The sequence below is a fragment of the Pseudophryne corroboree genome, chromosome 9 (assembly GCF_028390025.1).
Source record: "Pseudophryne corroboree isolate aPseCor3 chromosome 9, aPseCor3.hap2, whole genome shotgun sequence".
Lineage (NCBI taxonomy): Eukaryota > Metazoa > Chordata > Amphibia > Anura > Myobatrachidae > Pseudophryne > Pseudophryne corroboree.
The window spans coordinates 446343847-446368303 of NC_086452.1; the positions used below are offsets into that span (position 1 = coordinate 446343847).

The 24457-nt window shown below is 46.2% G+C and overlaps 1 protein-coding gene across 1 annotated transcript in view; it reads left to right on the forward strand.

Moving 5' to 3' along the window:
• COL7A1 (collagen type VII alpha 1 chain) overlaps positions 1–24457 on the forward strand; it is a 215617-nt gene that overhangs the window by 82572 nt on the left and 108588 nt on the right. Inside the window, exons 21-30 of the mRNA XM_063941553.1 lie at positions 1977–2105; positions 3333–3476; positions 4662–4787; positions 7512–7655; positions 9393–9518; positions 11723–11869; positions 14268–14396; positions 14838–14984; positions 17953–18089; positions 18918–19044. Coding sequence (XP_063797623.1) covers positions 1977–2105; positions 3333–3476; positions 4662–4787; positions 7512–7655; positions 9393–9518; positions 11723–11869; positions 14268–14396; positions 14838–14984; positions 17953–18089; positions 18918–19044 — 1356 coding nt within the window. The remainder of the gene's footprint in view (positions 1–1976; positions 2106–3332; positions 3477–4661; positions 4788–7511; positions 7656–9392; positions 9519–11722; positions 11870–14267; positions 14397–14837; positions 14985–17952; positions 18090–18917; positions 19045–24457) is intronic.

Here is a 24457-nt window from a genome sequence, read left to right on the forward strand (position 1 = left end):
GGCTTAGCGTGTGCAAAGCTGCTAAAAGCAGCTAGCGAGCGAACAACTCGGAATGAGGGCCAATGTGCACTGCAGGGGGGGCAGATATAACATGTGCAGAGAGAGTTAGATTTGGGTAGGGTGTGTTCAAACTGAAATTTTAATTGCAGAGTAAAAATAAAGCAGCCAGTATTTACCCTGCAAAGAAACAAATACCCCCCCCCCCCTTCCCCCAAATCTAACTCTCTCTGCACATGTGAATTACGGGGGTAATTCTGAGTTGATCGCAGCAGGATTTTTGTTAGCAGTTGGGCAAAACCATGTGCACTGCAGGGGAGGCAGATATAACATGTGCAGAGAGAGTTCGATTTGGGTGGGTTATTTTGTTTCTGTGCAGGGTTAATACTGGCTGCTTTATTTTACACTGCAATTTAGATTGCAGATTGAACACACCACACCCAAATCTAACTCTCTCTGCACATGTTATATCTGCCTCCCCTGCAGTGCACATGGTTTTGCCCAACTGCTAACAAAAATTCTGCTGCGATCAACTCAGAATTACCCCCTACATGCGAATTACCCCCCACTGTCGGGAACAAGCCAAACCTGTCGGGTTTGGCCCTGGAATTAAATAGAGTGCTGCCGGATCCTTTTCCGTCGGAAAGGACCCGACAGCAATTGAATATACCACTTTGAATCACTCAAAGTAGGTGCGAGTTGTTTCATGAAACTCGCAGACATTTTGCACGAATGCGCGCTCCTGAGAATTCTCCAATCCAATTAAAAATACCTATTCGCGGTACTTGCAGCGGGGTCAGTGAAATTTCTACAATATGCGATGTGGGGGAAGTGTATGAAAAAGTGGGGAGATCTTCCTGGGAGGCAGGAAAGTGACAATTTAATTAGCAGAATCATATAGAAGGATGTTAGTGGGCAAAAGGAAAATACTAGGGGGGTAATTCCAAGTTGATCGCAGCAGGATTTTTGTTAGCAATTGGGCAAAACCATGTGCACTGCAGGGGAGGCATATGTAACATGTGCAGAGAGAGTTAGATTTGGGTGTGGTGTGTTCAATCTGCAATCTAAATTGCAGTGTAAAAATAAAGCAGCCAGTATTTACCCTGCACAGAAACAAAATAACCCACCCAAATCTAACTCTTTCTGCACATGTTATATCTGCCTCCCCTGCAGTGCACATGGTTTTGCCCAATTGCTAACAAAAAACCTGCTGCGATCAACTTGGAATTACCCCCTACTAGATGTTTTTAAAATGTCTCAAATTCCTGATTTGTGCTTTAAAAAAAAAAAAAGTAAAGAAAGTAAAAAGCTTAAAAATTTTGTTTCATTAGAAAAGCATTAAATGAAAAATGCTAAATAAATTAGAAAAAAAGGTACTTTGGGGTCATTTGCGGACATTTTAAAGTAAAAAAAAACAACTAAAAAAGTAATGATCCAAAGCAATTATTGGGGGGTGCATAATCTAACAAGAATAGTTCATTTTGGGTTAATTTGAGGCCATTTATAATTTTTTTAACCCCAAAAATGACATGTAACCATTGGTCCAATTATTTGAAAACTTCCTAATGCCTAATTAGTCATTGGTTGATGGGGAAGGGGTTCCGGAGGGGGGGTCCTGAAGCAAGTACAGACATTTTTACCTTAAAATAAATATATTCCCTATCATCTCCCACCCTCAGGGGGTAGCGAACAAAAAAGCTGCGAGTTTACTCTGCCTGCTTCAATACAAGTTTGTAATTGGATTGCAAAATTAGTTTGCATTGCAAATTTTCTGTGAAAATGGCAACTCGCAGTTCGCACAAGGCAATCCACCCCTAATTGGATTTGACACCATGTGTGAATCATAAAGTTAATAGGCTGTTACAATACACTGTTGTAGCTACAAACACTAATGGAAGACTACTAACTTACACATCTAAGAGGCAGTGTCATATACACCTGAGATTCTCTTTCTGACTTACGCGTTTTGCATTTTGCAGAAGAAACAGTAGTAGCCGGAGTAGCTAATCTTCGGGTGGTGGAGACATCAGGCACTAGATTAAGGATTGTATGGACTGGGATTGCCAGAGCTACCGGATACAGAGTCACCTGGAGGCGCCAGAGTGATGGTGAGACAGACCCGCATAACATATGTATCACCAGCAGACGAGACTGCAGCCATTTTGTTCCAGGAAAGAATCTTGAAGTTATGACTTCCATAAAATAAATATCCTTCAGCTGTATGTATAGGATTAGTAGTCATTACCTTCAATGAGCACAAAATATGATGGGGGGTATAATCAATTGTTTGAAAAGTCAGTTGGGTGTTTGTTTTTCCCTATCAAATAGACACAAAAAGAAAGACACCCAACCGACTTTTCAAACAATTGAATTCCCCCCGATGTGTTAAATTAAAACAGGGGCAGTTGTAAAAGACAAAGGGGTTGATGTATTAAACAGTGAAAATAATGAAGATGTGGGCCAGTAGAGAAGTTGGCCATAGCAACCAAACTGCTTTGAGGTAGTATATAACAAAGTACATTCTATAAAATGATATGTAGAAGCTCCACTGGGCCACTGCTCCACTCTTTTGGTTCGGATTCGGTTTTTGGTTCGGTAACAAATCGATAATCATTGATAAAAATCAATAAAATTATATACCAACAGCTAAAATCATGCGATCTGTGCGATCCAAAACCAGAAATTTGGATTTAAAATCCAAATTCTGAACCGCAGTATGATTCGAATCGGATCAGATCTCCTTTAGATCCGGACCAGGTTTTGGTTTAGTTCAGATCCACAAAATTCTGTTGGATTCGGATTTTTGGAGAACAGAATGGCACATTTCTAGTTGTGACAGACTGTTTCTCCCTTAATGGGACTCACTAGTGTAAATAATTTGCTAGCAGAATGTGCATGCATTGCGCCCCTAGCCCCTCCCCACTGCTTGCCGTCTACAAGTGCAGTTGCCACCATTAATATTTGCACTTACGCCTACCCCGTACTGGGTGCAAGTGTTCTGTCCCCGCCAGCATGCACATTACTCAGAATGGGACGCAACTCTGGCTGCATGCCGCTGACACACTCATGAGACGGTTGCCGCTCAGTTGACACCCACAAACACCCGTTTCATGCATGGAGAGAAACAGCCGAGTGCGTTGGCTCAGAGTCGCTCTGAGATGCACAAAGATCAGGTGTGTTGGCTACAGTGCGTGCACAGTTTGCTGAAGTCTGCTAGATGGCGCTGCGTACAATTCAGAATCAATGATTATACTATTGATAAAGGAGAGTCTTCAGCTGTTCTCTGGTCTTCCATGTACTCAGTGTCCCTGACTAATGCTGTGTCTGTGCCTAAGGGCGAGAGTTTAGCCGAGCGCTACCCGCTGGAACCTCCTCCTTTGAAATTGAAGATCTGCAGGATAATACGGCCTACGTCATTGGGGTAACAGCTCTGATTGGTGACACGGAAAGCAGCCCAGCGACTGTCAATGTGCAAACAGGTAATAATCAGCCGGCAGTGGGGATCTGGTTCATCATGTGTGTAAGTCCTGTAATACACAGAAGAGGGTGTCACTGGGTCACGTAGGACGCAATATGTCATATCAAAGGGCCTGATTCTGAAATCTTACTCATGTCCAATACAAGATGGGCCGTACTCACTGTATAAAATAATGGTACTTATGTGACTGAGAATTGTTTTTATTATAGACATGTTGCTGGTTAAAGCCATTCGATTGTATGGCGGCACTAAATAAATAAATGTTAATAAAATAAAATCGTTTTCAATTTACTCATTCATTTTACGGGTTATTTGAAGTGCACCTGTCACCGAACCATAAGGCGTAATGTACAGTAAGACGCAATAGCGCCAAATTGTGCCCTCACTTACTGTGTGCTCATACGCCATTGAAGCATTTTGACGTTGGGCACTATTGGTCCCAGCAACCCCTGGCCACCCTAATGTGTATGGCTATGCAGGTGTTGCCTTGTGTCACTGCAGTGTCTCTTATGTGTGACTATTGATTACTGGTATCACAGAAGGAGGCAGATGTGTCACCCCTGTCTGTCTGCCCCTTCCCTTTAGAATGCAGTGTCGGACTGGGGTATGAAGGGCCCACCGGGGGAATGCAGTGATAGGGGCCCATACTTAGGGGTCTGACCAGCCTACAAAGGGGGTGTGGCCAGCCTCCACAGAGGCTTGAAATGCACAATAATCTTGTGAAGTATTAATGCAACATATCTACCATGTATAATACAAGTGCACAGTCTGGAATCGTGGGCCAGTCCGACCCTGCTAGAATGTAAGCTCTCACGAGCAGGGCCCTCTTCCCTCATGTGCTTATCCTTTTCTTACTTTAATAATCCTCAACTGCCCAAATCCCGCAGTTCTCGGCCACCTTGATACTTATCTCAGTGTCGTCTACTGGTGTAGTTGTGCTTAGTTACCCTGTACTTGTCCTATATTGTCGTCAACTGTAAGTCACTGTTTTCCTGTTTTGATTATGTGCATATGTACTCTGTAATTGGGCGCTGCGGAACCCTTGTGGCGCCATATAAATAATGGATAATAATAATAATAATGACATCATGGTGCAGAACTGGATGATGTCATGACAGTGGCCTGTTCCTTGCTGTTTATCACATGCACTCTTATGTCTGACTGACACTGACTCTGATACTTGCAGGCAGTGATACTGTGCCCGAAGTGACCAACCTGCGTAGTACAAGCATTAGAGGGAACACAATACGTGTGGAGTGGAGCCCCGTCCAGAGAGCCACCAACTATAGGATCACCTGGAGACGCAGAGACGGTTTGTTACTCTATCCATGCTGTATGGAACAAGCTACAAAGGGGCCTATTTCTTATGGATGAGAAATAAGAGTTTTCATACCTATTTATGAAGAAACTATTGCAAGGAAAGCCGCTCAGATAAGCACACTTGCCTACTGTCTCAGAACATCCAGGAGTCGCCCTCTTGCGTCCCACCCACTTTCTTTGCCGCATATCGCATCATAAAAGAGCTTTGCACTGCACGGAGGAGGGGGGGGGGGGCTATGACACAATTGGCCCGTGGTCCCCCAAATGGGGAGCTATCGTTATCACTTAAGTTCCTTTCTTGATCCTGCGCAAAATTCAGAAATGGCTGCAACAGAGGAAGGAGGCTGCCGGGGGGGGGGGGGATCTTCTGGTCCCTCTCCAGCGTTATTGCAAATGGGAACCAGACTGCAGTCCTCATTGAGAATAAGGGGGACTACGTCCTGCAGCATTAGTTAGCATTGGGTTGGTATTGGGAGACCGGTGGCCGGGATCCCAGGGGTCAGTATACCGACCCCAGGATCCTGGCCGCAGAATGCTGGTGGGGGGTAAAGGGCGAGCACAACAAAGCCCTTTGCGGGCTTGCGGCGCTCGCCACAGGTTCTATTACCACCCGTGTCATGGACACTCAGGAGTGGGAACAGTCCCTGTCAGTCGGCATGCCGACTGTCAGGCTTTCCCCCGCTCAGTATTCTGGCGTCGGTATACTGACCGGCGATCTCCCAACCGCCAGTCACATAACTGCTTCTCATTGATACATTGGCCACAAAATATCCAACTCCACAAATTCTTTACATGACACTATGAGTATTATTACCTACAATAATGCGAATCACCAATAAATATCTGTATGTAATTAATATCACAACTGTAATAAAGAAATTTCATCCCAACCCATCCCTTTAATTACTGACGCATTACCTGATTGGCAGATTCAGTCTGTATTACCTGGGCATAGCAAGAGATCCTGTGTCATTCAACACAATGGACGAACTAAGGAGCTAATTCAGAACTGACCGGTGCTGTGTGTTTTCGCACAGCAGCGATCATGTCTGAACTGTGCATACGCCGGCACCGCAGTGCGCCGGCGCATGCCAGACAGCCAACGGCTGTCTCAGCTCTGCGATCGCCTCTGCCTGATTGACAGGCAGAGGCGGTCGCTGGGTGGGAGGGGGCGGGCCGGGCAATGCAAGCGTGCCCGGACCGTGCGGGGGGTGGGCAGTAGTGGCTGCGTGACGTCACACGCAGACGCTGCGACCCTCACAGCAACGGGTAGCTGTGTGATGCTTTTGTACTCGTGCGGTGGGGCATGAACTGACATGCGGGGCGGACTAGCCCTGTGCTGGGCGCCCCCCCCCCCCCCCCCCCCCCCCCGCATGTCAGGGAAGCTGATCGTAGATGTCCTTAATGTAGCACAATTTGATTCTTGAAGTGCCTTCGCACTTCAAGAGTAGCTCCTGACCAGCACAGCTTTAGCGTGCTGGACGGGAGTTACTCATCGCTCCCCGGCCCGCATTGGCTGCGTGTGACGTCACGCAGCCGATGTGACCCGCCACCCCGTTTGGTCCGGCCACGCCTGCGTTGGCCGGACCGCGCCACGAAACGGCCGCCATTCCGCCCCCCACCACCACCGCTGCGTGCGAACGGGTCGGAATGACCCCCAGAGTTCTAAACGTATATACACAGAACAACTGCTGGCTAAAATGCCCAATATGTATTTAGCGCAGTTTTTATGAATGTCCCATCAATGGCGCCTTGTGTTCCACCAGGTGCAGGATTAGCGCCAGTACATTTGCTACAAGAGATACTACTCTTTCCTGTCCCGTACCTTTCCATCATATGTGTGTATTAATTCATTTACAAAAGATTATTTTTATATGTCCCACAATGCGTCGTAGGTTTCATTTATTTACTTAAAGGATATTTCCACTATATTAAAGGTCTATTTCAATGTATTTAGGAGACTACCGCTGACACATGGCAGGGATGCAGGGGTAGAAACTGACTCTTTATGTACATTTGTCTTATAAATGTATATAATGTCTAATGTATATAATGTATGTCCAGTTACAGCGTGGCCATGCAGAGCTTCTCATTCTTCACATAGAACATTCATGTATCAGAATTTATATAATGATTGAAAGTTCCCTAAATAGATATAAATGTATTAAAACAATTAACTTTGGGCCTAATTCAGCTTCAGTTGCAAAATTACAAAATCACTGATCGGCCAATTATCGGCCACCCGAGCATACGCTATGAACGCATTGCGCGTGCACGACCCGCGATTTGTGATTCTGCTGCAATTGCATCTTGATGGGATGCGATCGCAGCTTGATTGACAGGCGGTGGCCGTTCATGGGCGTTTGCATGGCGTTTATGGGGAGCGGTCGTAAAAACGCAGATGTGCCACGGCCGTTTTTGGCCCGTGCATCTGACGTCAGCTGCGATTAAAAACATGGCGCTCGGTGCGGCTGCACTTTCATTATTCTGGGTAGCCCTGGGTCAACCGCAACTGTCTTTGTTGCTCATTTTTTTCAGAATTGCGAACGCATCACCGGGCGGCTTTTTCTATGCTGGGCGGCCCTTTGAGCATGCTGGTCGGCTTCTGCTGTGCGTTTCTATGCGGCGCGGTTCTGCTACAATCGCAGAACTGCAACTGAAGCTGAATGAGGCCCTTTGTGCCATGACGTAAATGCTGCTTTTGTTTTTTTCACAGGAGTGGAAGAATCGCGGTTGGTAACCAGGGATGTGACTTCCATAGATATCACAGACTTGGTGACAGGAACGCCCTATTCTATCTCTGTCACAACTCTGATTGGCACAAAAGAAAGTGAACCAGTATCTGTCACTGCTCAAACAGGTATGCAGAAGGGAAATATTGCTAATTAGTCTTTCCTACCACTAGGTGGCGCTGTATCACAAATGACTTTGCTTCAAACATACGGGCAGATTTAGGCTCGGTCTATACTTGCACACCCCACCACTAAACACGGCACAGTCTACATACAGATTGATGCGTACAATCAGGGACGTGCAGTGAGCTAAATGGCTCAGTAGCCACTGGCTAGCACCTGAGCCAGATTTACAGACAATGGGTGGAATTAAATTGTTTGAAAAGTCGGTTGGGTGTCTGTTTTTTCCTGTCTATTAGATAGGAAAAAACAGACTCGCAACTGACTTTTCAAGCAATTGAATACCCCCCAATATATGAGCCAAAGGGTACATGTGGGCATTATACAGGTGCAGCAATATTAACTCCTTGAAATTTGGTGAGTTTTGATCAGAGATGTGCAGATAAGATACACAGGTGAGGCACTGATTCACCTGGGTGTGGTATAAAAGATAGACAGTGTCTAGTTAGACAGTCAATAGATAGACACCATATGTTAGACAGACATTAGGTCGACAGGGTCGACAGGGTTAAAAGGTTGACAGGGTCAAAAGGTCGACATGAAAATGGTCGACATATAAAAGGTAGACACCATGTATTTTGCATTTTTGTGGTTTGTGTGGATAGTTTTGTCATCTAAGACCCCCAATTGTAGAAAGGCATACCCTCGCGGGGCGCGCTTCGCTCGCCATGCTTCGTTTATAACCAACTCTATGCCGACATGGATAGAGAAGGTATGAAATAGTCCAAAAACATGTTAAATTTTAAAAAAACAACATTTGTCTATATTTTTTATGTCGACCATTTTCATGTCGACCTTTCGACCATGTCAGCCTTTTAACCCTGTCGACCTAATATATGTCTAACATATGGTGTCTATCTATGGACTGTCTAACTAGGCACTGTCTATCAACCGGATACCGCCTCACCTACCATAGACTTTTTACTCCAGAGTTTTTGCTATAAAAATTATTAGAATAATACAAAGATGATATTTCAAACAAATTCTTTGTATTTTTCATATACTTTATACAGTCAAAACTCTGCCACAAACATCTGCTTCACCAGCCTCACCCCACAGCACGTCACTGGCGTACATCAGCCCATAGGGTACAGAACTGTTGGGTGAGATGATTAGCGACATGACACCATTGCAAGGTGGCCGCAGTCAGAGCTGCGGTGTCTACAGCTGCATAGATACCCATGAACAGGAATGTACCTAGAATTCGTCATTCATGCCTACCAGCAGGTTTAAGGTCCTGCAATATAGTGTATATTTAATTAAATTAAATTAGATTTCTACATCTTAATTTTACGTTGCTTTAAAAGATGAACAGATTGATTTCTGCAGGGTACTAAGTGGCGCTTTAAAAAGTCAATACATTTTCGTCTGTTTCGGTCGCTGGATTCGAAGACACGATAGTATTAAAATATTACATACACAACGCGTCTTTGTGTTTAGTGTTAAGCAGCTGAAACTGACAACGATGCAGCGGCTTGGAAAAGTGCGCTGGTTAGTTAATATGTCCCTTCACATTAATAAATGTCTTATACCGTAGTTAGTTAAGTCCTAACCTGCCATCCCTTGTGTGCAATCTGTTATATGTTATATGAAATCCCTGCACGATCATTGTGACACTGCGTGGATATGATTGGCGCCACTTCTCTTCTGTACGATAACGCCAGTTTCATTTCTCTCTCTTATAGATCAGCAGGAAGTTGGCGCCGTCACAAGCCTGCGGATCTTCCAGAGCCCGAATAATATTATAAGAGTGACGTGGGTTGGGGTCCAGGGTGCCACAGCCTACAGAGTCTCCTGGAGCCCTTTGGATGGTACACGTTACATTATACTATACTGACTGATGTCCAGGACTTTGTGGGCCCCATGGCAGCATTTTGAGGGGGCCCCTGCCCCAATGCTTCTAGTGGAACAGCTCTCCGCAGCAGTTGTTAATTAATTTTATTCCTTGTTTAGCTCATTTTCCGAACCACAGTAGTAACCTAGTTAATATTATGCCCCACAGTAATGCCCTACTTTATTTTATGAACCCTAGTGCTGCCCTAGTTCACATTATAGGGTTGTCAGTGCACATTATGCCACACAGTACCCCCAATTCACATTATAACATACAGTGCCCCCAGATTATATTATGCCACACTATAGTGCCTCCTCTTCATACTGTGCCCCATTACAGTGCCCCCGTTCATATTATATAACAGTATAGTGCCCTCCAGTTCATTTTATACCACATTACAATGAGCAGGAGAGATTAGGGCACTATAACATGGTATAATCTGAACTGGAGGGCACTGTGTCAGATTATACCACATTACGTCACTTACCTTGGTGACACCCAGAGCGATTTGTAGACTCTACGTGTGCCACTAAAAAGGGAGCGTAAATTTGTGGGGCATGGCTTCCTGGGAAGGGGGCGTGGTCTTGCGGCCAGACCCCTGTTTTCGTCACTCCAGGGGTACCGAAGCTTCTGGACTGTCCCCAGAGACTGTCTAGTCTGCAGTGTCGGCTCCTACACTTTGACAGGAGCTGCACGTAATGTCACAGTGCGGCACCCGGATCCTGTCACTAAAGAGAAGCCGGTATTTTGGTGTCACCCCCTCGGCTGGTGACACCCAGGAGCAGGCCCCACCCCTGTAGTGGCACTGCTGCCCATTACCATTATAACATCCACTACACACACCTCCCAATGGAATTTCTCCCCATTCAGGCTGGCCATTGGGTCGGACCCAATTGTTTAGCAGGCAAATCTGGGAAATAGAAAAATTGTGCGCTCCAATGTTAGGAAGATAAATTATAAATATAAAGCTATACTAAATGGATCCAAAATTCCCCAGGAAGTATACCCTCCTCTTTCTTCTGAGTATGTACGGCCTTTAGCAAAGATTCAGGGCGGGATGTACTAAAGAAAAAATGCGGTAAAACCCCAGTTTTCGGGGGTTTTACCGCATTCTGAAATGTACTATCACCCGACCACCGCGTTTTCACTGATGAGGATATCGCCATCTCTGGATGGCGATACCCTATAGAATCCTATGGGCTTGTTTTCGCCGGCCGTCGCAACCCGCCGCAGACGCCTCCTCCCTGGCATACCTTCCTCCAGGAAGCCTGGAGCCGGAAGTTAGTCTCCTCCTCCCCCTAGCAACGCAGCCGGAGGTCCTTCCGGATGCAGGGGGGAGGAGGAGGCGCCGGGGACAGACAGCTGCCTGCTTCCCGGCAGGGGAGCAGGTGAAGATCCCGGGGGAGGTGATGGAGACACCCCGCACACCACCTCACAAGTATCGTGGGGGGCCTACTTCACCGCATTGCAATATTGATCACATATGTTAGTACTTATGCGATCAACATCGCTGCGATGCGCGGCGAGGGGCGGTGATGTATCTTAATACATCCCGCCCTCAGTCTGAATTTACTCCACTGTCCCTCCTCATGGGGGGGGGGGGGGGTGTTATCATCAAACCAATGGAGAGAGATATAGTGCAGTCACTTTATTACGCTACTACAGATACTCTAGGTATTGTGCGTACCAGAAAACAAGATAAAAAGTAGCTCAACTGATTCCTTATGAAGTATGTCCCAGACACCCCATCACACCCCTTCCCCATTACAGTCACCCAGCTTTAGAAAACCGGACATTGTCCATCCATCCAGAACCAGTAGTCACAAACCTCCTGTTGTCACCACCAACGCGTTTGCCTGGACTATCTTCTTCAAGGTGACGTCTCTATTGGCCATGGTGGTAAATGTTTTCCCTCAAACAGTCCCCTCCCCTTCCTTCCCGGTAAGTATACACAGAGCCCCTGAACTCCTTGGTGATTTATAATAACCCTATAATTTACAGTATTGAGTACATTACCTATATACCGTCATATACACATTAAAGGGCAGTTTCAGTTATGCGGAGAGAGGGGCTGTTTGGCACGACTGCAGAAACAATGTAGGAGGGCACAAGGCCCAATACCGAAATAGCTCCGGTTTACCGAAACAGCTCAGGGATCACCTACATCTGCTCTCTTCATAGGTGGTCCGGAGCAGTCTAGAGAGGTGCCAGGAAACACCAATTCATTTGAACTGGTGAACCTAGACGCTGGAAAGCAGTACACCGTGAAGGTTACGGCGCTGGTGGGCAATCGTGAGGGCGATCCTGTCAGTGTGAGCGTTAAAACACGTAAGTACTTATCTTTACAATACCTACATTTATAAGAGAGGTGGAAATACTTTGCGCAACATGTAATGCGGGCTTTTTCGAGAATTTCTGCGAGTCTGCTCGTATTTTTAAAACGCCAATCATTTACAAGGCAAAACTGACCTGATTTGCTAGAAATCATTCATAACCTTCATTATAATCTATCCCTCCCACGCTTTTATCTATTTCCCTCAGACGCACCGTCTCCTGCTAGATTGTACTGTTGTTCAGATCTCAGCCCCCCATGTGCTGTAGGTGAAAATTAGTTAAAAGAAACAGATTCAGCAGCCTTCCTTGTGGCTTTAATAAATACATATTAAGATCAGGAGCAAGAGCAGGATTTCTAGGGGGGGGGGGGGGGGGGAAATGCAATCCACAATCTTCCACTCTGTGCCACACTGGAGCAAGTGTTGGAAGTTTGGGGGAGCAGTATTAGACCCCAGTGCTAATCATGGACATTAATATACACATTGGTCTTTTTGCACACTGGATACTGTATGGAATACAGTATTAATGTTTAATACTATAGATGGTCTATACTAGTATAGGTTGTATCAGACATATTTAACTATTATACATAAAATGAATACACAAACATAATAGAATCAGTAGGATACATAACTGCACTTTCTAAGCACACATTCTCCCCCCTCATGGTAAGGCTCCTGTTTCTTCTTCCTGGCAGCTACTCTCTGGTCCAGTGCAGTGATTGAGGGCTCAGACCCACACACACAGCAAACACCTTGTGGAAGAAGCTGTTACCACTGGGCACGGGCAGCAGCTCTAGTAATCGTATTATATACCATTGCTGTTGTGATAATTTGAGCTGATGGCCAAGAGGAGGGGGGTTTCCGGGCAACAGGAAACCCACCTGCGTTTGCCTATGAAGATTGTGATGATATTTAGGCCAGCAGTGGGAATGAGACCTTTGCCCACACTCTAGAATCAAATATATATATTTGAATCCATTATCACACTTGTGAGCACCTCCATGGAGCTAATTTGACGACGCAGCTCTAAAGAATAGCAAAGTTCCAAAACATGGGGTAGAAATTTCCATTACTTCACGTATAGCTCTTAGCAATCAGATGACGATTAACCCTTTGGCGTGTGAGCCTGCATTATTGCAGACATTTAGCCCAACTACTGTCTTCCTCCTGCCTGATAGGCCTTCTCTTGGTTTGTGGGGAAGACACCAACATGTCAAAGTGGATCAGTTGCAGCCCACAAAATCACTAGTAACAAGTGATGTCACTGAGCCATGAGACCTTGTGATATCACTAGTTCCTAGAGATTTGATTGGCTGGATATTGCCTTTGGCCACAAAATGACTACTTCTATTGGGTGTAGTAGGTCATGTGACCACTCTAAACATGCAACTTGTCCAGCGTCATTTCCATTTAATTGTAAAACCTTAACTCTGATATCTGTAAAAACCGCGATTTATGTCTTCTGCCTGGTTCAGCGGACTACTCAGTCGTAGATCCCGTGACAGAATCAAATATATATATTTGAATCCATTATCACACTTGTGAGCACCTCCATGGAGCTAATTTGACAACGCAGCGCTAAAGAATAGCAAAATTCCGAAACATGGGGTAGAAATTTCCATTACTTCACGTATAGCTCTTAGCAATCAGATGACGATTAACCCTTTGGCGTGTGAGCCTGCATTATTGCAGACATTTAGCCCAACTACTGTCTTCCTCCTGCCTGAATTCACTGTCCCCATCAACTCTATGTGATCTTAGCATATTGGGGCAGATGTATTAACCTGGAGAAGGCATAAGGAAGTGATAAACCAGTGATATGTGCAAGGTGATAAATGGACCAGCCAATCAGCTCCTAACTGTTAATTTACATATTGGAGATGATTGGCTGGTGCCTTTATCACCTTGCACATATCACTGGTTTATCACTTCCTTATGCCTTCTCCAGGTTATTACATCTGCCCCACTGTTCCATATGTTTTAACTACTCACGCACAACAGGTTCAGCTTGAGAGATCAACCTCTGGAATCTGCAAGCTGATAAGATGTGTCCATGGGGAGGTATTCAGGATAAGGGGCTTAATGTAGCCTTAGGCCTTCTCTTGGTTTGTGGGGAAGACACCAGCATGTCAAAGTGGAGAATGCAGCCCACAAAATCACTAGTAACAAGTGATGCCACCGAGCCATGAGACCTTGCGATATCACCAGTTCCTAGAGATTTGATTGGCTGGATATTGCTTTTGGCCACAAAATGACTACTTCTATTGGGTGTAGTAGGTCATGTGACCACTCTAAACGTGCAACTTGTTCAGCGTCATTTCCATTTAATTGTAAAACTATAACTCTGATATCTGTTAAAACCGGCTATTTATGTCTTCTGCCTGGTTCAGCGGACTTCTCAGTCGTAGATCCCGTGACAGATTTACGCGTGACGGAGATAACCAGACAGCGGGTGAGACTGACCTGGTCATCTGTTGTGGGGAGCACGGGATATCGGATCTACTGGCGACGGGTGGATGGTGAGTGTTAGATGCTCGGCCTTGCTCAGCGCCCAGTTTTCATTGAGGTCTTCAGAGTCGTTCCTACTGCTCTACATCCATCCAGTCACTGCTACTAGATAGGGCCTGAAAACACCACATACATCTTCTTTAAATAAAAAAGAATATTTCTCATTAGATAAAAAGTTGCAAAATAATATTTTCATCTCCATAAAAGAGCTATGGATGGGTTATTGTTATTGTAAGTCGGTATAATGCTCTGTACAGCTCGGTTTTAGATCACAGGTAACTTTCCAGACCCAGAACGGCCTGGAACTCTCAAATAGTGGAACATGTGATAGTTAATTAAACAGCAGCTGCAGCCCATTGATGTCACCTATCAGCTAATTAAAGTCTCTCGTAATTTATATCATTCTTTTTTAATCATTCACGTATACGTTCTGCCTTTTCCCCCTCTTCTAGGTGGACCAGAGACAAGCCGCCTGGTGTCTGGAGACGTAAGATTCTATGACATAGACAATCTGCAGGCTGGAGGTCGGTATCAGTTCCGTGTGGCCGCTCTGATTGGAGACCGGGAGAGTGAAGCTGTGACAGCATTCGCTAACACTGGTAAGTCCGCTTTATCATCTGTTTATGTAATGGTTAACGTGCGCCCATCAGCTAAACACAATGGAGGCGGCCATTTTGTGGGCTTGACCAATATGAGAATGCTTCCTTATAATTCAGTGATACGAGGCTCTTGTCGCTCAGAGCCTCGGTAATGTCACTAGCTCATTGTGAATTGGTAAACTGAAAATTGGTTCGGGACACAACATAGCTTCCTCCACTGTCTGTGGGCGATGGGCGCACTTTCAGCGCCAGCTCTACTCATCTACTACTCACCGCTCCTATCCATACACTGAGGGCCTTATTCTGAGCCACACGTTATGGAAAAAAAGTAATCTTTTTATTTGGGGTTTTCACATGTTTTCTCGATATTTGACTGATTTGCTACCCACATGGACTACCACTGGGAATAGTAATCTGCCTGAAGTGTGGTTAGCGATGCGCACCCGTAGGAGTATACATTTGTACTGTTGGTGGTCAGATAACATGAAATAAACAAGATTTGGCCCCCCAAATAATGGGTCGATCATTTGTGTGTCGACCTATTGACTGTCGGTCTTAACATTGTTGCTCTATGGAACCACACCCACGTAATGCGCCTGCAACACCTGCCGCTACCAGCAATCAGAAGTCCTACAGTTTGCAAACATCCGACCGTCAGATGCGTCTATGGGATCGTACCAACTCCTGCCCTCTGGCACGGTGAGCAGCCGTTACCGCTAGTAATGGCGCTTATACCTACCCAATACAGAAGAACTGACTGAAAATGGCATGAACTCAGAATAGGTCGCATCTATGTCTATGAGCCCACAGCACAGCCACAGGACGCTGCCCCTGCGCGTGAAAGCCCCACTGTTATCCAGTTGGCAGCCAGTAAGTCCCATGCAGCCAGTGACGTGACCCTTAGATCCACTAAGGCTGACTCAGATTCGCTCAGACTTGTACGTGCAGGCCGGGGAGGATTCTGTGCGGAGTTGGTATATCTCTGCGTGCCAAAATCAAAATGAATTTTATTGGATGATTGAAAAATTCTCAAGATTAATTCCAAAGCCCAGAACTTGGCAGCGACCAGCGAAACGCGTTACTTCAATTGGAAACCCCTCTTTTTATTGTCTGCTCAAAAATTTTACATCAATAAAACATGAATTGTTTGGAAATCAGTCTCTTTTTTCACTTTGGACACAAAGCCTCCCAGCCGAAGTCCCCTCACACGAATAGCCTTTGCGGCTAATATTTGTGCACTACTAGGGAACCCCTCGCTCTGCTTAGCCTTCGTGCACACACCCTGTTACCTGTAGGTTCCTCCGCGTTAGCCGCTAGTTCCTATGTGATCATATCTAGATGAGATGTGATTGAGTCTAAGGGGTCTATGTACTAAGGGGCCTATTTATATGTACTAAGCCTTGGATGGAGATAAAGTGGACAGAGATAAAGTACCAGTCAATCAGCTGCTAACTGTCATTTTTCAAACCCAGCTTGTGGAATGGCAGTTAGGAGCTGATTGGCTGGTCATTTACCTCCGTTGACTTCATCTCCATCCAAGGCTTAATAAATAGACCCCTAAGCCTTGGGGGTCTATTCATAAAGCAGTGAAAACTGTGGAGAAGTGATCTAGTGGAGAACAACCAATCAGTACTGAAGTAACATTTATAATTTGCATACTATAAAATCATACAGAGCAGCTGATTGGTTGCCATGGGCAACTTCTCCACTGGCTCACTTCCCCACTCTTGTCACTGCTTCATGAATAGACCCCTTGGAGAGAGATAAAGTGGAAAGAGATAAAGCACCAACCAACCAACCAACCAACCAACCAACCAACCAACCAACCAACCAACTCCTGTCATTTTTTTCAAACACAGCTTGTAACATGTCAGTTAGGAGCTGAGTGGCTGGTAGTTTATCTCCCTACACTTTATCTCTCTCTAAGGCTTAGTACATAGACCCCCTAAGACTCTGCATTACCCGTACATGAGTACGCTCCGCTCTAGAGCACACGCTGAGCAAAAACACGAAAGTCACATTGGCAAAACTAACATACCTTCAACCAATACCGGACCAGGGCGGCAGTACCTTTTGCACACGTGACGTCACAATGTCACGCAGAGGAACCAGGACAGTCAACACGGGGAAGTACAGCACTAGCCGGAGCGTCCTCCGGATGCAGGGTGTCTGTCTGGAGTGTCCACAGGATGTCATGGGCAGCGCATTGCACAGTCTCTGTCCCAACACCTAAATATATGCAGGGGCGTAATGCTTTCAGCATCTGCTTATACATCCTCCAGGTATAATTTGTTAACCTGCCCCCACTGCGTCCAGTATAAATGTTCTACTCCTGCTCGTTCCAACTAGTTATCATTGCCAATGACCTGGTATTAATTCCAAAATGTAAACATGGTTCCAAAACGACTGAAGCAGCTGATTCCATAATGCTTATGATGACACTGTGGGGGTAATTCAGACCTAATCGCTGCTAGCAATTTCGCACAGCGGGCGATCCTGTCCAAACTGCGCACGCGTCACACGGGTACAAAGCTGATCGCCGCTCAGCGATGGGTTTGTGCGATGGATCCATTCGCACGGGCGATCGCAAGTTGATTGACAGGAAGACAGCGTTTGTGGCTGTCAGCTGACCGTTTTTGAGGGAGTGTCTTTGAAAAATGCAGGCGTGTCCAAGCGTTTGCAGGGAGGGTTCATGGCGTCAATTCCGGCCCCGGACAGGCTGAAGTGAACGCAGCGGCTGAGTAAATCCTGGGCTGCGCAGAGACTGCACAATATCGGTTTGTACAGCTCTGCTCGCGAACTTGCACAGCTAAAATACACTCCCCTATGGGCGGCGACTATCTGATCACAGCAGTGCAAATATCGCTTGCTAGTGATCAGGTCTGAATTACCCCCTGTGTTCACTGTAATCTCTGATGCTATTACTTCCAGAATACAGTATTTTATATGACCTTTTTTATTTGGACAGCCTGTGGGACTGGCAGGAACGACATTGTGTTCCTGGTCCACACGACCCAGGACAACAAATATAATGAAGAGGCCCTTAAACGATTCCTCTCAAAGATGGTATCTTCGGTGGGAAAACTCGGACCAGATGCCACTCAGGTATTTTGGGAAAAACCTATTAGAACTAGAATAGATTACTGATTAGACAGAGGGCTTGTAGGTTTACAAATAACATTTGTATATACAGGTTGAGTCTCCCTTATCCAAAATGCTTGGGACCAGAGGTATTTTGGATATGGGATTTTTCTGTATTTTGGAATAATTGCATACCATAATGAGATATCATGGTGATGGGACCTAAATCTAAGCACAGAATGCATTTATGTTTCATATACACCTTATACACACAGCCTGAAGGTCATTTTAGACAATATTTTTTATAACTTTGTGCATAAAACAAAGTGTGTGTACATTCACACAATTCATTTATGTTTCATATACACCTTATACACACAGCCTGAAGGTCATTTAATACAATATTTTTAATAAATTTGTGTATTAAACAAAGTTTGTGTACATTGAGCCATCAGAAAACAAAGGTTTCACTATTTCACTCTCACTCAAAAAAGTCTGTATTTCGGAATATTCCGTATTTCGGAATATTTGGATATGGGATACTCAACCTGTAGTAGTACTGAATATGCTACAAAGAAAGTCTGCATTTTTGGAAAGTACTAACATTCATCTGAGATTCATTACTCAATAATACAGAAGTTTCTTGAGTGTTAGTAGGCGTTAGTCGCACTAGCACCCTCTTGTGAGTTTGCAAAAAGTTCAGAAACTGCACTAAGTAGAATAGCACCATCTAGAGGATAGTTTAGGTTACTACAAGTATGCTGGTCCTCAGTATTTTTTTTACTGTGGGCGATGAGTGCTTTTGGTTTGGCTACAGGTGGTTATAATTGTGTCTGTTTTTTTCCCGACAAGGTTGCAGTGGGCGCTTACAGCTTCCGGACACGTCCTTCTGTCCTGTTGAACCGTTCCAGTGAACTCAGAACAGTTGAGCAACAAATTGGAAACATCCCATTTACTGATCCCAGTGGAACTAACATTGGTAACTTGCCCTTATTGTAACATACTATAGTTTATAAGGCAGGAAGAGAGTTCATGTTTGGATTATCTGATAAAATCGAAGAAGCTTAAAAAATTTTTTATTAAGTTTACTTACACAAAACAAGGGGGGAGACATGGACGGGATGTGTAGAAGGAGAAAGAACACAAACAGCTTCTCTACTTCTGCAAAACCAGAAGCGCCATCAATTATAAGAGGAAAGGTGCTGTACGGTGCTAGAATATCTCCCCAATATATCATTATACTTTCAGTGTCATAATAAAGGAGGCGGTAGAACTAGACATGAAGATACTGAGGGATAGACAAAAGGACAGGCATACGATACAAAGATAATACACAAGACGGGCATAAAACAAAGCGGGAAGGCATTAGAGGTCAGGAAGAAGAAATGATTGGTCAGGCGTGAGGAGAGAAAGGTAAAGGGTACCAATTTCATTGGACTTCAGAAAGGCAGATATCCGAGAATGAGGTAGGTGTGATGGGTGCAGTATTATTAGCAGAGATGAAATTGTAGGATAATCCTGGCTCACATTTTTGCACTTTAACTGTAGCCCTTATGTATTGACTTGCTTTAAAAAAAAAACGATTACACCCCTGGCAGCACTATATTTCTCTGACGTTCTAGTGGATGCTGGGTACTCCGTAAGGACCATGGGGAATAGACGGGCTCCGCAGGAGACTGGGCACTCTTAAAAGAAAGATTAGGTACTATATCTGGTGTGCACTGGCTCCTCCCTCTATGCCCCTCCTCCAGACCTTAGCTAGAATCTGTGCCCGGCCCGAGCTGGTTGCACACTAGGGGCTCTCCTGAGCTTCTAGTAAAGAAAGTATTTGTTAGGTTTTTTATTTTCAGTGAGATCTGCTGGCAACAGACTCACTGCTACGAGGGACTAAGGGGAGAGAAGCGAACCTACCTGCTTGCAGCTAGCTTGGGCTTCTAAGGCTACTGGACACCATTAGCTCCAGAGGGATCGAACACAGGACCCGTCCTCGATCGTCCGGTCCCGGAGCCGCGCCGCCGTCCCCCTTGCAGAGCCAGAAGCAAGAAGAACGTCCTGAAAATCGGCGGCTGAAGACTCCGGTCTTCATTAAGGTAGCGCACAGCACTGCAGCTGTGCGCCATTGCTCCCTATGCACACCACATACTCCGGTCACTGATGGGTGCAGGGCGCTGGGGGTAGGGGGGCGCCCTGGGCTGCAATTAGAGTACCTTACATTGGCAAACAGCACATAATATAGTCTAAAAAACTATATATGTGCAAAAATCCCCCGCCATAATATAAATATAAGAGCGGGAGAAGTCCGCCGAGAAGGGGGCGGGGCTATCTCCCTCAGCACACTGGCGCCATTTCCTCTTCACAGCTCCGCTGGAAGACAGCTCCCCAGGCTCTCCCCTGCAATTTCCAGGCTCAAAGGGTAAAAAAGAGAGGGGGGGCACTAAATTTAGGCGCAAACTGTATATATAAAGCAGCTATAGGGAAAAATCACTTTGTGTTAGTGTAAATCCCTGATTATATAGCGCTGTGGTGTGTGCTGGCATACTCTCTCTCTGTCTCCCCAAAGGACTTTGTGGGGTCCTGTCCTCAGTCAGAGCATTCCCTGTGTGTGTGCGGTGTGTCGGTACGGCTGTGTCGACATGTTTGATGAGGAGGCTTATGTGGAGGCGGAGCAGGTGCCGATAAGTGTGATGTCAACCCCTGCGGGGTCGACACCAGAGTGGGTGGATATGTGGAAGGTTTTACACGACAGTGTCAACTCCTTGCATAAAAGGTTCGATGACATAACAGCTGTGGGACAGCCGGCTTCTCAGCCAGTGCCTGCCCAGGCGTCTCAAAGGCCATCAGGGGCTCAAAAACGCCCGCTACCTCAGATGGCAGACACAGATGTCGACACAGAGTCTGACTCCAGTGTCGACGAGGACGAGACTAATGTACATTCCACTAGGGCCACATCCGTTGCATGATTACGGCAATGAAAAATGTGTTGCACATTTATGACATTAACCCAGGTACCACTAAAAAGGGTATTATGTTTGGGGAGAAAAAGCAACCAGTGGTTTTTCCCCCATCAGATGAGTTGAATGAAGTGTGTGAAGAAGCGTGGGCTTCCCCCGATAAGAAACTAGTGATTTCTAAAAAGTTACTGATGGCGTACCCTTTCCCGCCAGAGGACAGGTTACGTTGGGAGACATCCCCGAGGGTGGATAAGGCGCTCACACGCTTGTCAAAAAAGGTGGCACTGCCGTCTCAGGATACGGCCGCCTTAAAGGAGCCTGCGGATAGAAAGCAGGAGGCTATCCTGAAGTCTGTATATACACACTCAGGTACTATACTGAGACCTGCAATTGCTTCAGCTTGGATGTGTAGTGCTGCAGCAGCTTGGTCCGATACCCTGTCAGAAAATATTGATACCCTCGACAGGGATACGATTTTGCTAACCATAGAGCATATTAAAGACGTCGTCTTATATATGAGAGATGCACAGAGGGATATTTGCCGGCTGGCATCTAGAATTAATGCAATGTCCATTTCTGCCAGGAGAGTATTATGGACTCGGCAGTGGACAGGTGATGCGGATTCTAAAAGGCACATGGAGGTTTTGCCTTACAAGGGTGAGGAATTGTTTGGGGATGGTCTCTCGGACCTCGTTTCCACAGCAACAGCTGGGAAGTCGACATTTTTACCTCAGGTTCCCTCACAGCCTAAGAAAGCACCGTATTATCAGGTACAGTCCTTTCGGCCCCAGAAAGGCAAGCGGGTCAAAGGCGCTTCTTTTCTGCCCAGAGGCACGGGAAGAGGGAAAAAGCTGCACCAGACAGCCAGTTCCCAGGATCAAAAATCCTCCCCCGCTTCCTCTAAGTCCACCGCATGACGCTGGGGCTCCACAGGCGGAGCCAGGTGCGGTGGGGGCGCGTCTCCGGAACTTCAGCGACCAGTGGGTTCGCTCACAGGTGGATCCCTGGGTTCTGCAAGTAGTATCACGGGGATACAAGCTGGAGTTCGAGGCGACTCCCCCTCGCCGTTACCTCAAATCAGCCTTGCCTGCTGCTCTCAGAGAAAGGGAGGTAGTACTGGCGGCAATTCACAAGCTGTATCTTCAGCAGGTGATAATCAAGGTACCCCTCCTTCAACAGGGACGGGGTTACTATTCCACAATGTTTGTGGTACCGAAACCGGACGGTTCGGTGAGACCCATTCTAAATTTTAAATCCTTGAACATTTATATAAAAAAGTTCAAGTTCAAGATGGAATCGCTCAGGGCGGTTATTGTAAGCCTGGACGAGGGGGATTTTATGGTGTCATTGGACATCAAGGATGCTTACCTGCATGTCCCCATTTATCCACCCCACCAGGAGTACCTCAGGTTTGTGGTACAGGATTGTCATTACCAATTCCAGACGTTGCCGTTTGGTCTGTCCACGGCACCGCGGGTATTTACCAAGGTAATGGCCGAAATGATGATGCTCCTCCGAAAGAAGGGAGTCATAATTATCCCGTACTTGGACGATCTCCTTATAAAGGCGAGGTCCAAAGAGCAGTTGCTATTCAGCGTAGCACTATCTCAGGAAGTGCTGCATCAGCACGGCTGGATTCTGAATATCCAAAAGTCACAGCTGATTCCTGCGACGCGTCTGCTGTTCTTGGGCATGATTCTGGACACAGAACAGAAGAAGGTGTTTCTCCCGGAGGAGAAGGCCCAGGAATTATCATCTCTGGTCAGGAACCTCCTGAAACCAAAGCAGGTGTCGGTGCATCACTGCACGCGAGTCCTGGGAAAGATGGTAGCTTCTTACGAAGCAATTCCCTTCGGCAGGTTCCATGCAAGGATCTTTCAGTGGGATCTGTTAGACAAGTGGTCTGGATCGCATCTCCAGATGCATCGGTTGATCACCCTGTCCCCGAGGGCCAGGGTGTCTCTGCTGTGGTGGCTGCAGAGTGCTCATCTGCTCGAAGGCCGCAGATTCGGCATACAGGACTGGGTCCTGGTGACCACGGATGCAAGCCTCCGAGGTTGGAGGGCAGTCACCCAGGGCAGAAACTTCCAAGGACAATGGTCGAGTCAGGAAACTTCCCTACACATAAATATTCTGGAACTAAGGGCCATTTACAACGCCCTGAGTCAAGCAGAAGCCCTGCTTCAAAACCAACCAGTTCTGATTCAGTCAGACAACATCACGGCAGTCGCCCATGTAAATCGACAGGGCGGCACAAGAAGCAGGATGGCAATGGCAGAAGCCACAAGGATTCTTCGATGGGCGGAGAATCACGTGCTAGCACTGTCAGCAGTGTTCATTCCGGGAGTGGACAACTGGGAAGCAGACTTCCTCAGCAGACACGACCTCCACCCGGGAGAGTGGGGACTTCATCCAGAAGTCTTCAAGCTGATTGTAAATCGCTAGGAACGGCCACAGGTGGACATGATGGCGTCCCGCCTCAACAAAAAGCTAAAAAGATATTGCGCCAGGTCAAGGGACCCTCAGGCGATAGCTGTGGACGATCTAGTGACACCGTGGGTGAACCAGTCGGTGTATGTGTTCCCTCCTCTTCCTCTCATACCCAAGGTACTGAGGATAATAAGAAAAAGGGGAGTAAGAACTATACTCATTGTTCCGGATTGGCCAAGAAGAACTTGGTACCCAGAACTTCAGGAAATGATCTCAGAGGACCCATGGCCTCTGCCGCTCAGACAGGACCTGCTACAGCAGGGGCCCTGTCTGTTCCAAGACTTACCGCGGCTGCGTTTGACGGCATGGCGGTTGAACGCCGGATCCTAAAGGAAAAGGGCATTCCTGATGAAGTCATTCCTACGCTGATAAAAGCTAGGAAGGATGTGACAGCAAAACATTATCACCGCATATGGCGGAAATATGTTGCTTGGTGTGAGGCCAGGAAGGCCCCAACGGAGGAATTTCAGCTGGGTCGATTTCTGCACTTCCTACAGTCAGGAGTGACTATGGGCCTAAAATTGGGTTCCATAAAAGTCCAGATTTTGTCCCTGTCTATTTTCTTTCAAAAAGAACTGGCTTCACTGCCTGAAGTTCAGACGTTTGTTAAGGGAGTGCTGCATATTCAGCCCCCTTTTGTGCCTCCAGTGGCACCTTGGGATCTCAATGTTGTGTTGGATTTCCTAAAATCACATTGGTTTGAGCCACTTAAAACCGTGGAGCTAAAATATCTCACGTGGAAAGTGGTCATGCTGTTGGCCTTGGCTTCGGCCAGGCGTGTGTCAGAATTGGCAGCTTTGTCATGTAAAAGCCCATATCTGATTTTCCATATGGACAGGGCAGAATTGAGGACTCGTCCCCAATTTCTCCCAAAGGTGGTATCAGCTTTTCATTTGAACCAACCTATTGTGGTGCCTGCGGCTACTCGGGACTTGGAGGATTCCAAGTTGT